The sequence below is a fragment of the Coregonus lavaretus genome (assembly GCF_964263955.1).
Source record: "Coregonus lavaretus genome assembly, chromosome: 22".
NCBI classification, from domain to species: Eukaryota; Metazoa; Chordata; class Actinopteri; order Salmoniformes; family Salmonidae; genus Coregonus; species Coregonus lavaretus.
This window is the reverse complement of record NC_140009.1, coordinates 30835118-30851773: the sequence shown is the minus strand read 5'-3', so window position 1 is coordinate 30851773 and position 16656 is coordinate 30835118. Positions and strand designations below refer to the sequence as shown.

General features: G+C 39.9%; 1 protein-coding gene across 7 annotated transcripts in view; it reads left to right on the top strand.

Moving 5' to 3' along the window:
* The first annotated feature begins 512 nt into the window (after positions 1-512).
* The window catches only part of LOC311150170 (transmembrane protein 269-like), a 24694-nt gene continuing 8550 nt past the window's right edge, over positions 513-16656 (top strand). The window contains exons 1-7 of one of the 7 annotated variants that reach the window (XM_084187492.1): positions 520-599; positions 739-760; positions 3426-3486; positions 7675-7822; positions 11031-11128; positions 14270-14413; positions 14595-14795. In XM_084187492.1, the coding sequence (XP_084043618.1) occupies positions 3462-3486; positions 7675-7822; positions 11031-11128; positions 14270-14413; positions 14595-14795 (616 nt within the window). In that variant the 5' untranslated portion in view covers positions 520-599; positions 739-760; positions 3426-3461. Of the gene's footprint in view, positions 761-3425; positions 3487-5135; positions 7823-11030; positions 11129-14269; positions 14414-14594; positions 14796-16656 lie in introns of those variants that run through there. The other 6 variants (XM_084187495.1, XM_084187493.1, XM_084187491.1 and 3 more) reach the window with 6 other exon arrangements.

The window sequence follows — 16656 nt, the reverse complement described above, 5'->3', positions numbered from 1 at the left end:
AATGCTGGCTGACATGGTTTACACAAACGCAGGACATTGATTGCTACCTGAATTGACTCAGAAAAGTAACATAAGTAGGCCTACAGTATCACAGCGAGGTCAAACAGGTGTGTGTGTGTTACAAGCTAGCATCCACCGAGCCGATGGGAAAAGTGTTCTGTTGCTATGTTTCATCCTACATTTATAAGATTAAAAACTACATGTATACTCTGAATTAGCCAATAAAACATACAGATTATGAAAGCAAAGAGATTGTTTTGTTAAAACCAGATGAAACCAAAAAAACAGCGAAAAATCTCAATTTTGACAAACACCATTTATATGCAAATTAGCCATAGCGACTTCCGACTGATTATGATAGAGCGCGTCACATATGTTAATGTTCATTTGTTAAATAAATGACAAACTACACTTTGGTGTTATAACTAAATTCATCACTGAAATGATGATATTCCCATAATATAAATGTATACAGTACAGTAGCTAGACAAACGATAGCCAGTTTGCTGTGCGTCACATCCGGTGGAATATTCTAGTGGATTCTTCGTGGGACTTTAAAAGCAGGCGCGCTGAGACGCAGACTGAGATGCTTTTAACAGGTGAATCACTGAAACGTTATTGGGATGCAATAAACAACCACTTTGTACACATGAAGAAGTAACTATTACAGAAGAGAGATTCATTTAATACGATTGCTTAGTTCCATTGAAGCCGTGTCAATCATTTGCACTATTTCAGCATCATCTTTAGGTCCTTCCAGGTAAGTCAGACTGTTTAAATTATCCTCATATCAGTTTACATAGTGCGCAGAAAACCGATTGTTGACATCCATATGGAATTATTATAAGCATTTCAGTAAATTATATTTAGAAAGGCTATGGGTTGTGGATTTTGTCCCCTAAATGTGTGACGCACTTTGTATAAAATAAATTGCAGCAACCATTTTGTTTTTGTATTTTTTTAAATAATTGTATTTTTTAAAAAGACATCTACTGTGAGAATGATGCGTTTAACGCACGAGTTTACACATTTCATAGGCTACCCTTACAAAAAAGATTGCAGTTTTGAAACTAGTAAAAGTGCAGTAACTGCAGTCGACGGTGGTATTTTGGACGCAGTAATTGCAGAAAACTGCAGTTCTAGTGCAAAATTACTGCAGTAAAAAAAACGTATTTTGGACGCAGTATTTGTAACATACTGCAGTTATACGGCACTCTTTTTTTGTAAGGGTAGTAAGGAATTTGGGTAGTTGCGCGTGGCTATGGTACTGAAGAAACTGCGTAGTGTGCGCACACCATAGAGATAGGTAGAGGACTCAACTTGAAAATAACACGTTTTAGCCATTGAGGACTTCCACAATTTTATAGACAACTGGGTGGGGATTCCTATGGGTTGGGAGCTATCAGCCAGTAGGCAGGTTTCCATCGACTCAAGCTTATTCGACAAAATCAATGTTGCAACAAAGTAATTGCAAAGTGTATTGATAGAGGATACATTTTTATCCATTTGACAAGGGTGGATTTCGTTTTGTGAAGCTTTTTTTATTGCGACAAATTATGATGGAAACTGTTTTTCTAATAAATGATGATTGCCGAATAATTTTGAAGGTACCCGAGGCACGTGATGTCACTATAAAGCTCCACTCTACATTTAATTCTAAATGTCTTCTGCTTGCAAAATCTATTTTTCAATCTATTTTTTTCTCGGTGTGAAGTCGTTACGTCTAGCTGTTTTTATCAACACACGATAGTTAAATGGAAACGCACCCAAGCAGGCAATTGTCGCATCTATTTTCTATGCAAACGTTCAAAATATTAACAACTGAAATCACTGGACAAGTTCATGGAAACATAGCTACTGATCAGAGCATTGTCTTCTTCTTTAAATTGGGTGCTATGGTTTGTAAATGGCTTTCAGCAATACCACAGCAATCTAGTGGCCATAATAAATGAATGACACAATATTTGGTTCAGGACTCCAGCACTACAGGTGGTGGTAAATCACCAATATTAGCTTGACACTTTTTTTATAAACACAAAAAAACTAGAAACGGTTATACTTTTAAAGGCTGTGTCTGCGGATCCGACTTTTTCAGAGTCTTTAGTCCGCCAGACTTAAGATCACAAAGCTTCTGCGCATGTGTGGATAACATTCTGTGTGTATTCTCTACTTTACGCATAGAGAACAGGCTACTCAGGCGAATGGTGCTCGTTTAATAAAGTTAGATCAAAGCTGAATCAATGTCTGCAAGATCACATAATGATTAATGAGTATTCTACATAACAGAAAATAATAGCATAGTATAAAGTTTGGCTACTGTAAGACAAAAACACCACCACGTTTTTCTCTCATGGCCAAAACTAAAATTTAAAGATTCTGAAAAAGTTGGATCCACAGCCACTCCGTACTTTAAAATGGAGAGAGCCTCAATGTCAGACACCATAATCGCATTCATACAAAAATGAGGCCTCTTTCCAACTCTATGGGGCACACCCGCTGGCTCAACCAATAGGATCAACCAATAGCATAGGTGAGCGCACTGACTGCCTTGTGATCCATGGCGTTGTAGCTAAATAATCTAGTACTTTAAGTGTGTAGGATCTTGTACTACAGTTATGTAGTTAATTAACTAGAATTATTGCTTTTGAAATAGATTTTCCTTTGAAAATGACAATCTTATTTATGAGTGTATTTGACTAGACTAGATAACGCTGTTATAGCTTTGTATATGACTAGGCTACTGTGAGCCTAGTCATTTTTGTGAATGATTGAGCTTCAGACATGCATTTTAATTTCCAAGTTATTGGTGGGTGATTGAGGTATTGCAGGCATACAGTGTTAATTTATGCCTATCAGAGTCCATTCCGATAATGATTAGAAGATCGCTCTGTCAATTATCAACTGCAGAGGATTAAACCAGTAGCGCTAATTGTTTTGTAGCATACCATAATTGCCAAATATAGACATGGCTTAAAACCCTCAAGCTCTAAATAAGACATGATTTATGTGTGCCATTAGCTATTATAGCAGTCATTTTTGTTACTTGTTATGAAGTTGATAATGACATTAAGACTGACGGATGGCCTAATGAAAATAAAGTTCAATCAAAATGCAGCAAATTGTTTGCATGTCATTGATGTTCAATCAGTCAGGCATTCCTAGACAGATGTGACCTGCCCAGTGGGGCAACTTCAAAACAGTCTCAACTTTCCCAATTGCTCTTCACCTGGCCCTGGCAATAGAGCAACTTTTAATGTCAATCCAACTCATGCATAAGGCAAGTGGATGGGCCAGTTACCTGGACACATTTTAAGTCTAGTTGTGGACTGAAAATGCTATTTTAAGCTCTTAAGTATGCTTTTCAGTCCAGAACTAGGTTTAATCTGTTTATGGGAAACAGTCTCTAAATGTTGACTGTTTTCCAGCTGCTGTGCTGTGGGCAGACTGACGCAGAGAGTACCATGATTCTGCTGACTCCATCCTCTGGTAAGTGCTTATTGCTGGATGCCCCTGGACAAATGTGCATGACATGGTTGTGAATATCTGTGTCAACACTAGAGCCAAGGTCTGGTAAGAATCATGTAAAACTGGGTGTGAGTGTAGTTTTTTCACAACTGATATCAGTTTTTTTTCTTGTACTTATACTAGCTTAGAGTTATATAGCAAGTTGTCAACTATGAAATTATAGTGGATAATAGATAGTTACTCATCAACATTTAAATCTATAACTAAATGTTAATGCAGGTTGTATGTGATTAGGTTCACTACCCGTCAAAAGTTTTAGAACGCCTACTCATTCAAGGGTTTTTCTTAATTTTTAAAATGTTCTACATTGTAGAATAATAGTGAAGACATAAACTATGAAATAACACTTATGGAATCATGTAGTAACCAAAAAAGTGTTAAAACAATCAAAATATATTTAATATTTGAGATTCTTCAAATAGCCACCATTTGCCTTGATGACAGCTTTGCACACTCTTGGCATTCTCTCAACCAGCTTCACCTGGAATGCTTTTTGAAGGAGTTCCCACATGCTGAGCACTTGTTGGCTGCTTTTCCTTCACTCTGCGATCTGACTCCTCCCAAACCATCTCAATTGGTTTGAGGTCGGGATTGTGGAGGCCAGGTCATCTGATGCAGCACTCATTACTCTCCTTCTTGGTAAAGTAGCCCTTACACAGCCTGGAGGTGTGTTGTGTCATTGTCCTGCTGAAAAACAAATGATAGTCCCACTAAGCCCAAACCAGATGGGATTTTGCGTATTGCTGCAGAATGCTGAGATGGTTTGGGGGGAGTCGGACCGCAGAGTTTATTTTATTTTATTTCACCTTTATTTAACCAGGTAAGCCAGTTGAGAACAAGTTCTCATTTACAACTGCGACCTGGCCAAGATGAAGCAAAGCAGTGCGATTAAAAACAACAGCACAGAGTTACATATGGGGTAAAAAAACAAAGTCAAAAAAATACAACAGAAAATATATATACAGTGTGTGCAAATGTAGCAAGTTATGGAGGTAAGGCAATAAATAGGCTATAGTGCAAAATAATTACAATTAGTATTAACACTGGAATGCTAGATGTGCAAATAGAGATACTGGGGTGCAAAAGAGCAAAATAAATAACAATATAGGGATGAAGTAGTTGGGTGGGCTAATTTCAGATGGGCTGTGTACAGGTGCAGTGATCGGTAAGCTGCTCTGACAACTGATGCTTAAAGTTAATGAGGGAGATATGAGTCTCCAGCTTCAGAGATTTTTGCAATTGTTCCAGTCATTGGCAGCAGAGAACTGGAAGGAATGGCGGCCAAAGGTGTTGGCTTTGGGGATGACCAGTGAAATATACCTGCTGGAGCGCAGACTATGGGTTGGTGCTGCTATGGTGAGAGTGAAGGAAAAGCAGCCAACAAGTGCTCAGCATATGTGGGAACTCCTTCAAGACTGTTGGAAAAGCATTCCAGGTGAAGCTGGATGAGAGAATGCCAAGAGTGTGCAAAGCTGTCATCAAGGCAAAGGGTGGCTACTTTGAACAATCTGAAATATAAAATATATTTTATTTAACACTTTTTGGTTACTACATGATTCCATATGTGTTATTTCATAGTTTTGATGTCTTCACATTTATTCTACAATGTAGAAAATAGTAAAAATGAAGAAAAACCCTTGAATGAGTAGGTGTTTAAAACTTTTGACCGATAGTGTGGATTGTAATGTAATGCTACTATAATATCCTGTTTTAGTTTTTGGATGTATTTGTTGTTAGTTTTCATCATTTTTGTAATATTAAATTAATAGTTAATTATTTCTCAGTTAAAGTGGGAGCATGATGTTTTTTTAAGTGTACATATTCCATAATTTCCCAGTTGTGAAATTTGCTCCCATGCTCATCTTAATAGGCAGATATCCTGGGCCTGTATTCACAGAGCGTCTCAGTAGGTCCCCCCTCTCTTATTCCTTATGATTTAAAAGGCAAAACTGATCCTAGATCAGGACTTCTACTCTGAGACACTGTGAAAATGGGCCCAGAAATACGAACTTAAAAGTGTGAATGTATCTGGCTCTGGCTTGATACTTAGCTGGTATTTATCAGTGGTGAGACAGTATTGACTGGCCGGATTAGGGATCAGACCTGGTGTATCCTTTCCACTGAGTTGTGAAACACAAGCTGGCTGTTTTTTCTTTTTCCGGAAGAGCAACAAGTGTGTTTCTCTCCTAACTGGGTCAATATTTCAATATTTTTAGAAAATATTTGTTGACATTCTAGGCAAACAGACAAAGATTAGTGGCAGATACTGTAAATGTATCTGCTTATTGATTCGCCATAGTTTACCATTTGGGGTTTTCTGGTTAGGTTGTCGAAAGCCAAGTAATGTAAAATGCAAATCAGAAATGAGAAGCATGCTTGTCAAGTGAACTTCTTAAAAGTTGTTGTTGGCTTGTGCTATGTCTCATACACTGTTTTCTTTCAGATGAAGAGTCTCTTGAACTCGACTGGCTTTGGAATCACACGAAGTTCTGTGTGCAAAACAGAATAGTAGGAACATGACTTTAACCCTTTTTCACCTACAGACGTTAGTTTGTTAGACTATTTTAGTTTTAAAAAGGGTTGCTATGGTAATCTTTGTTTATTTTATTTAGAGGTATGTGGGTCTTTGTCGGCAGAGAACACTCTGTTGGCTACTTTTATCACCTCAGCTTATTAACTTCTGTGTGAAATCTAAACTCACTAGCGAAGCCACAGACACTCAAGAACAAAGATCCCTTTGTTTGCCTTCATTGAAAACCCTCAGCATTGCAAGGATGAAGAACAGCCCTGGCCATAGTGAAGTAGCTAGCGTCACTAGACCTTCCAGCTTTTGAAGTAAGATGACCTATCCATGATGCCTTTTAATGTTTCAAGATTCTGGCATCCATTCATTCAATGAAAGTCAAATTAAATTGCCCTTACACTCTTCGATTACTTTAATAACCGTAATGGTGGAACACAGTATTATACAGTTACTTCTGATATGAACTTTGATAAAACAATACTTGGCTTTCAAATAACAAATGTATAAAGAAATTATGTAATTAGTATGACATTTCCACAAAATACAAACAATGACAAAGACCGAACAGGCAAACTGTTATTGACGCTTTTTAAAAGCTACCCATCCATGTGAAAGTTGCTTTCATGTTCTTTGTCATTGTTCCAGGTCACTGTTTTGCCAGTCAACTAGCCTAATGAATCAACAGCCCAGTAGAGTCAATATCTCAGGGTTGCACTATAGTACTATGTATGGACAGTCCATTACTATAGTATAGTACCATGTGTGGACAGTCACTTACTCTCTCCCCACCAGCCTGTCTCAGCTATACATGCACTATATATTTGCTAAATATGTATTCCGTGTGGCAATGACTATGACAATATTAACACTACCAAATGGTGGTTACTGTACATACTGTGCCAGCCCCTTCATATGAATGTTTTATTCTGAAAAGTGGATTAGTCTATCGAATGGTGGGTCGCCAATAAACTTACATACTTCTTGGTAAGTGCTACTACTTTTTATTAGCTACATGAATCAATCTTGCATAGGTTTGTAAATAATGTACAATTTGTATATAAAAAATGAAGTTTCTTTGCAAATGTTCATTCTTTGATAACAAATACATTATTTAATACTGTGTAACATTTATTTATTTATATATTTTTAAGCACAACCTAAACCACTTGTGAATTTTATTTAGGTTCTCCCCTATACTTGAAATCTGCTGGTTACTAGTACTACTGTAGGTTGAACGCTGTACAGTAGGTTGGGTGCATGAGGTTTGACTTTTTCCCTTTAATTTTCATTCATCTTTTTTCATATCTTGGTACAGCTGCTGATTCTGTCCTGGTCTTGAGGAGGGGCCACATAAGTAGCAAGCCAAACGAGCCAAACAAGTTAAAGCTGATAATTTGCAAAGAAAATATTGGTTATAGCAATGATTTATCTTTCGCGTGTTTGGTTTGTTTGACATATCTGTTTAAACAGGATTTACATACTGTACAGCAGTTTAAGTATGGCCATCAGATATGATATGGTCCTATCATATCTGTAGTGTTTTAGCTACAATCCTCTTAAGAGCAGCTAAGTGACTCTAACATAGACCACCAGCTAATAGCAATCACTGTCTTCACTGCTCTCAGGTTTCTTCCAGCGCACCAATAAGCTTTTTCTAAGCGAGCAGGCCACTGGTGTCCAGCTCAAGGAGTTTGTACGCAAAAATGCAGCCAACGCTCTGTCTATGGCAAACATGCTCATGGGCATGGCCTCTATCCTCTGCAGCCTGAATGGGTGAGTAAACACAGCATACAGTATCTGATTTTCTTTCTACAAAACCATAGTATAGCTAACATAGACAGTGGCAGTGTTTTATGTTATTATAGCATACATCTTTGTTATATCTGTGAGGCTTCTATTTTTTGAATGTTGTATTGACGGTTGACACAAGCGCATGTCCTGCCAAAAAAAGGCTGCGCTGTTGAGGGAAGACTGAGATGAATACAAGCAGCTTATTAAGGTCAGGTCGTCAGACCTTCGGCTCTAAAACATACAGCACACATCAAACACCACCCTTAAAGCATTGTTAGTGTTAAATAATATACTGTATCTGAAGTGTATATGGCACGAAAAGCCGTAAGTAGAAGATACAGTTTATGATATCTTCTGTCAACAAAGCAGCCCTAAATGCAATTTAAGATCCTACATCGCCTCATGTCACTCCTGTGTCTAGGGATAGAATTAACCCTAATTTGGCTAGTCTTTGTAATAGTTTCAGGGTACGGAAGGTTAATTAATTGTTTCTGGAATTGGCCGTAAATAAAAAAAAATTAGGTCAGAGGTTCTACAGGCGATGGATAACGTGTTTTGAATGCTCTCTCCAGCTGGGTGCAAAGGCTTGTACACTGGGAACTAGAGATGAGCATTTACAGTGGGGGAAAAAAGTATTTAGTCAGCCACCAATTGTGCAAGTTCTCCCACTTAAAATGATGAGAGAGGCCTGTAATTTTCATCATAGGTACATGTCAACTATGACAGACAAAATGAGAATTTTTTTTTCCAGAAAATCACATTGTAGGATTTTAAATGAATTTATATGCAAATTATGGTGGAAAATAAGTATTTGGTCAATAACAAAAGTTTCTCAATACTTTGTTATATACCCTTTGTTGGCAATGACACAGGTCAAACGTTTTCTGTAAGTCTTCACAAGGTTTTCACACACTGTTGCTGGTATTTTGGCCCATTCCTCCATGCAGATCTCCACTAGAGCAGTGATGTTTTAGGGCTGTCGCTGGGCAACACGGACTTTCAACTCCCTCCAAAGATTTTCTTTGGGGTTGAGATCTGGAGACTGGCTAGGCCACTCCAGGACCTTGAAATGCTTCTTACGAAGCCACTCCTTCGTTGCCCGGGAGGTGTGTTTGGGATCATTGTCATGCTAAAAGACCCAGCCACGTTTCATCTTCAATGCCCTTGCTGATGGAAGGAGGTTTTCACTCAAAATCTCACGATACATGGCCCCATTCATTCTTTCCTTTACACGGATCAGTCGTCCTGGTCCCTTTGCAGAAAAACAGCCCCAAAGCATGAAGTTTCCACCCCCATGCTTCACAGTAGGTATGGTGTTCTTTGGATGCAACTCAGCATTCTTTGTCCTCCAAACACGACGAGTTGAGTTTTTACCAAAAAGTTCTATTTTGGTTTCATCTGACCATATGACATTCTCCCAATCCTCTTCTGGATCATCCAAATGCACTCTAGCAAACTTCAGACGGGCCTGGACATGTACTGGCTTAAGCAGGGGGACACGTCTGGCAATGCAGGATTTGAGTCCCTGGCGGCGTAGTGTGTTACTGATGGTAGGCTTTGTTACTTTGGTCCCAGCTCTCTGCAGGTCATTCACTAGGTCCCCCCGTGTGGTTCTGGGATTTTTGCTCACTGTTCTTGTGATCATTTTGACCCCACGGGGTGAGATCTTGCGTGGAGCCCCAGATCGAGGGAGATTATCAGTGGTCTTGTATGTCTTCCATTTCCTAATAATTGCTCCCACAGTTGATTTCTTCAAACCAAGCTGCTTACCTATTGCAGATTCAGTCTTCCCAGCCTGGTGCAGGTCTACAATTTTGTTTCTGGTGTCCTTTGACAGCTCTTTGGTCTTGGCCATAGTGAAGTTTGGAGTGTGACTGTTTGAGGTTGTGGACAGGTGTCTTTTATACTGATAACAAGTTCAAACAGGTGCCATTAATACAGGTAACGAGTGGAGGACAGAGGAGCCTCTTAAAGAAGAAGTTACAGGTCTGTGAGAGCCAGAAATCTTGCTTGTTTGTAGGTGACCAAAAACTTATTTTCCACCATAATTTGCAAATAAATTCATAAAAAATCCTACAATGTGATTTTCTGGAATTTTAAATACTTTTTTCCCCCACTGTAGCTAAGGATCTGAGTACTTACATAAGGTATCTGTTTTTTTATTTTTAATAAATTTGCAAAATCATCTAAACCTGTTTTCGCTTCGTCATTATGGGGTATTGTGTGTAGATTGAGAGAGACATGATTTAATCAGTTTTAGAATAAGGTTGTAATATGGAAAAATTCAAGGGGTCTGAATACTGAATGCACTGTATGTAGTACTCTTTTCACATACTTGACCTCTGTGATTGTGTAGTCTGGTGCTTGTGTGGCTATTATCTGCATAAATCCATTTGAATTCAATCACTTTTTGACAGCACCCCATTTGACTTGAACAAAACCTTCCATACATATTTGCCTGTTGTAGAAGGAAATGGAAAATAAACACTTGAGATTTAATAGCTTACAAACAGAGTTGTCAAAGCATTTTATAATTTGTGGGGATTTTAAATAAATAAGAATTGACTTTTTTTTTTAATATATATATTTTTTAAACATAAATTAGCAATCTATGTGGGAAATAAAATAGCTTCACAACACTGTTTGTAAGCTTTGAAATTATATAAAACTCAACCATTTATCTTGTCCAGTGATGAAGACATGGATGTCTCATGGTATTGGGGGGGTATGCAAAATGGGTGAACTTTGAGCACCTTTTATCTCGTATTCAGGGCCAAAAAGTCACTTTCTGACCACTTGTTCCATGGGCAAACGTGTAAGGAAAGTTTTGTATAAATAAAAAGGGATGCTGTCAAATGACTTCAGATGGATTTATTGATTTTTAATGGTCGTTTAAAAAATAATAATTGTTTTGTCTGTTTATTTTTGTATCTGTAAGTTATGCTCTTTATTCCCCTGTTAGTTTTTTAGCCATGTTTTCTTGTATGATATTTGTGTGGTTTTCTTACTCTGTAAAAGCCACAAGTTAATACAAAAAGCAGCTCTTGGTGGGACATTGCCGTAAGTGCAGTGGTAATAAACAAGTAATCCATAGGTTACTGTGTAAATACGGTTGTATCATGTAATGTCTTAGTATTGTCATTTTCTGTTTTGTAAAACTGCAACCCAACATTTTACCCTCCTATTGCAGCCACCAACATGCTGCCTGCTGGCTGGTCCTGATTGGCTACCTGCTGGATTTGGCAGACGGGGCAGTTGCCAGGCAACTGGATGCATGCTCTGCACTAGGTGAGTGGATTGGTGTCCATTACCTCTGGCAAGGGCTAAACTTCAACTGACACTGATGATTCACTAGCCTGAAACATGTTAGTTATGACGAGGACTATGAGAGGGCAAGACAGCACAAACAGGTCTGGGATCAGGAGAGTGATGCACACAACCCAGCCCTCTACTACTGGCACTGGTCATTATAGCTGATGGCTCAAATGGCCTAATGGGCAATGGTTATTCCTTAAAAGACACAAAAGGAGCCATGTATAATTCAGGGAAGATAATTTACAGACCTACAGTGCATTCGGAAAGTATTCAGACCCCTTTACTTTTTCCACATTTTGTTATGTTACAGCCTTATTCTAAAATCAATTAAATACATTTTCCCCTCATCAATCTACATGCAATACCCTATAATGACAAAGCGAAAACAGGTTTGTAGACATTTTTGGAAATGTATTACAAATAAATAAAAAACAGAAACCTTATTTATGTAAGTATTCAGATCCTTAACTATAAGACTCGAAATTGAGCTCAGGTACATCCTGTTTCCATTGATCATCCTTGATGTTTCTACAACTTGATTTGGAGTCCACCTGTGATAAATTCAATTGATTGGACATGATTTGGAAAGGCACACACCTGTCTCTACAAGGTCCCTCAGTTGACAGTCATGTCAGCAAAAACCAAGCCATGATGTCGAAGGAATTGTCCGTAGAGCGCCGATACAGGATTGTTGAGGCACAGATCTGTGTAAGGGTACCAAAACATTTCTGCAGCATTGAAGGTCCCCAAGAACACAGTGGCCTTTATCATTCTTAAATGGAAGAAGTTTGGAAACACCAAGACTCTTCCTAGAGCTGGCCGCCCGGCCAAACTGAGCAATCAGGGTAGAAGGGCCTTTGTCAGGGAGGTGACCAAGAACCCGATGGTCACTCTGACAGAGCTCCAGAGTTCCTCTGTGGAGATGGTTGTCCTTCTGGAAGGTTCTCCCATCTCTGCATTACTCCACCAATCAGGCCTTTATGGAAGTGGCCAGACGGAAGCCACTCCTCAGTAAAAGGCACATGACAGCCCACTTGGAGTTTTCCAAAAGGAACCTCAAGGACTCTCAGACCATGAGAAACTAGATTCTCTGGTCTGATAATCAAAATTGAACTCTTAGGCCTGAATGCCAAGTGTCACATCTGGAGGAAACCTGGCACCATCCCTACGGTGAAGCATGGTGGTGGCAGCATTATGCTGTGGTGACGTTTTTCAGCGGCAGGGACTGGGAAGACTAGTCAGGATCGAGGGAAGATTAACAGAGCAAAGTACAGAGATCCTTGATGAAAACCTGCTCCAGAGACCTCAGGACCTCAGACTGGGGCGAAGGTTCACCTTCCAACAGGACAACAACCCTAAGCGTACAGCCAATACAATGCAGGAGTGGCTTCAGGACAAGTCTCTGAATGTCATTGAGTAGCCCAGCCAGAGCCCGGACTTGAACCCGATCAAACATCTCTGGAGAGACCTGAAAATAGCTGCGCAGCGACGCTCCCAATCCAACCTGACAGAGCTTGAGAGGATCTGCAGAGAAGAATGGGAGAAACTCCCCAAATACAGGTGTGCCAAGCTTGTAGTGTCATACCCAAGAAGACTCGAGGCTGTAATCGCTGCCAAAGGTGCTTCAACAAAGTACTGAGTAAAGGGTCTGAATACTTATGTAAATGTAATATCGCTTTTCTGTGTGTAGATTGAGGAAGGACAAACAATTTTAATTAATTTTAGAAAAGGCTGTAATGTAACAAAAAGTGGGAAAAGTTAAGGGGTCTGAATACTTTCCGAATGCACTGTACATGCATATTTTACAGAGGTAGAAGACGATCAGCATAAACAAATGGTTATTCCGCTGTCCCAATGGGAGAACCCTTTTGGTTCCAGGTAGAACCATGTTGGGTTCCATGTAGAACCCTTTCCACAGAGGGTTCTACATGGAACCCAAAACAGTTTATATTTTTTACCTGGAACCAAAAAGGGTTCTCCTGTGGGGATAGCCATATAGCTAAGTGACAGCAGGTTGCATACTGCAATAAGTTTGGACCAAACTGGTTTTCCTTACAAAGACCCCATTTTAAAAACATTCTTGAATGAAAGGGAGAATCCAAAGGGCACTTAAGTGACAGCAAACCAAACAAAATCGAATCTCGTTGCAGTAAGTGTACTTGCTGTCAATTTGCTGTGCTGAGCTGCTTCTGTCTCTGTATGTAGTTCAGTAAATTATCTTCTCTGCATTGCACTGGTTCCATGTCTTTGTTGAATTCTCTCTGCCGTAGACTGTTGTGTATTATTAGGAAATGGCCTAGCTAACGATTCAATATTTAAAAAAATAAAGCTGTTGATTTTTAAGCAAACTCCTATTGTACCCGACACAGCACATTCTCAAATGATGATATGATGTATTAAAAAGGCACATACAGGTGGCTTTGTACATAACGACCTCCTGTGTGCAGATAGTCACGTCTACACTACCATGCATCCCACGGCTGCCTGAAATAGCTCCCAGCAGGTGCACCACAATGCATCGTCACCCGGATATTTCAGGGGCTTTGTGTCCCAACAGTGTTTTTCTGCATGACTTTGCAGGTGGGTGTTGTTGTGCCCCCGTTTTTTGTGTCAATTGAACTTTCACTTTCCGAATAAGCAGTCTGAATCGGGGGATCATGCTCCAATTGTCTGTTTTATCCCAATGCTTTGGGACCTCAGCATATCTGAAATTGCTAAAATTGTTGACCCCTGTGCTGTGGAATTCCATCCCGTTCTTTGGAGCTGGGGTCAGAATCACCTCCTGCTCGTCGCTCGGTGACAACATGCTCCCTGCTCTGGGGGGACAAATAGACTGTGAATTTTGGGAATGTTGTTTACAGAGGAAAGTGGCAGGCCTGTTAGGCTGACACTGACATTTCCACTACAGATAGACCCTTTCTACAAACAATAACACGCACACAGGAAAGGGAGAAGTAGGCCATTGGCATAAACAAGATTAGATCAACTTGTTTTGTCTTATGTTAGCAGTGAACTAGCCTCACAGCAGTAGCATGTTGACATTAATCTGATCTGTGTGACAAGTCATGAGACAAATGTATAACTAGTCACTTCCTGTCTTCCTCTCTGGTTCAGGTGCTAAACTGGATGATTTTGCAGATTTCACAACCTTTGGGATTGCAACTTCATTGCTCCTGAGGACACATGCCTTAATGGACAACATCCTGTGCATGTGCTATGTCCTGTCTGTGTTTGTCCGCCTCTGCTTCTTCTCCAGCGGTAAGGGGCGCAGAAAGAAAACGTGAAATGCTAGGATGATGGCATGATCAATTTCAGTCTAGGGAAAACATATTTTCATGTATTGTCATTCAAAGTGCAGTCTAGGCAAAAGAAGTCTTTGGCCATTTCAGATTCAAAGTCTTTATTTAGGTCCTGTCTTTCTGTGGTTATTCTTCTCCAGGCATCCCCTTCATGTACCGTGGCCTGCCGTGCATCTACTCTTCCGCCATCCTGGCCTGTCTCTCCCTGCTGACCGGAGGTAACATGGTGATCCTGCGGGTCACTGCTGTGGCCATGATCCTCTTCATGGTCAACCAGGGCTTCTACCCTCATGACAGGGTCCTGGAGTCACAGGCCTGGAAGAAGGTGGTCTACGCTGGAGGTAATACACCAGATACAGTGTTTCTTAATCTTGGTCCAGGGGACCCAAAGGAGTGCACAATTTAGTTTTTGCCCTAGCACTACATATCTGATTTAATCAAAGGGTTGATGGTGAGTTGATTAGTGGAATCAGGTGTGTAGTGCTAGCCTCGTACAACCAGCCTGATCTCGCAAGCATACATAAATAATTGACTACACAGATCATTTATGTAAGCTCGCAAGATCAGGCAGGTTGTACGAGGCTAGTGTAGTGCTACGGCAAAAACAGAAAGGTTCATCCCTTTGGGCCCCCAGACAAGGGTTAAGAAACTGCACAAGTAGAATAGGTAGTAGAGGTGCTGAATTAGCTCTTGAAAATTAGAATTCAAATTTGTAAAAAAGGACTGAGGCTGCACAACCAAATTAACGGCCTGTTCCGCCCCTGTCCTGCCTTGTCCCGCCCCCCTGGAATCCTCTCCCCCAGAGTTTAACAACTGTCACGTTCTGCACATGTGTTACTTTACCTTTTAGTTTACGCATATATATTTTTTTACGTAGCTGCTGCTCACCCTTCCCCTTCACGCTTCTCACTACACAATCGTGAATGAGAATTCTTCACGTTTTAATACTGAAACATCCATGCAGCATCTGCATGCCAACCATTTTCATGGGAATAGGCATTTAGATATTCTTGAATTATGTACAGTGTTTCGTGAGCGACTTTTTAAAGCAGATGGTGTTAAACTATCTTATCAGTGTTTTGTTTCAATCAAAGCACATATTTTGCTAAAATCTTATAAATTAGGTGGATGTTTTTGTCTTACAGTAACGTTATACTGTTATAGTTGGTTCTTTATGTAGAATACTAATTAATCGTAATCTTGCAGACATTGATTCAGCTTTGATCTAACTTTATTAAACAAGCACCATTCTCCATTCCAAGGTTATTATAGTTTTGTGTTTTAATATTAGATTTGATGGAAACATCCTGTTTTTTTTTATTTATTTAGGTAATTTTCAGTTAATTTTCTATTCAGTTTTAGTTTGATAAACATTCCTATTTCATTTTTATGTAATTCAGTTTTGGTGTTTGGGACAGAAAGTAGCCTGCATGTAGGTTCTAGTTCTTTCCTGTTAGCTAGTGATAGCTAGTAGTCTAGGAAATCCTAGAGCAACAACACTAGGTCTGAGGAGGATGTTGGATTCTCTTGGATATTTCAACAACAACAAATTCCGGGGAGGTTCTTCTTCAGACCGACAACTCTCCCAACAAATCACGAGTTTGGGTAGGCGGGCCAAGCCTGAAAAATCTAACACTTTCCGTAGCCTGTAGACAGACATCTCATAATGTTGAGATTTGAAACCAAAGTTTTCAGGCAAAACCTTTGCAGTGGTTTTAGTGGCGGTAGATGATGCAAACTAGCCACTTGCGAAATGCGCTCATTAAAAATAACCTCTGCATTCTCCATCTCGCTAGCTAGCCAGCTACTACGTTGTGTCCGGCGAGGATGTTGACGCTAGGCCGTGACATCACCGGATAAGGCAGTGACGCTCTTCCCTGTTCCATAGAGATGTGTATATAGAGCTCATTCCATGGAAATAACCCATTTTTGCATGGACATTGCCATTTGAGGACTTTCACCATTTAAGTAGTCAACTGAGTGGGACTTCCTATGGCTTAAGGAAGTATCACATAATTCCATCCAGGTCATCAGGAGGGATCAGCCAATGAATTATACTTGTGCGCAAACATTCTGTAACTGGAGGTGGCGGTCCATCACCATCTAGCGCAACCCTTAGAACCTCCCCTAAGTGTGCTGCATCCAGGGGCCGGTATTGTCTTTGTGTGCAACAAAGACAATTCGGTTAGCTTGTGCAAAATG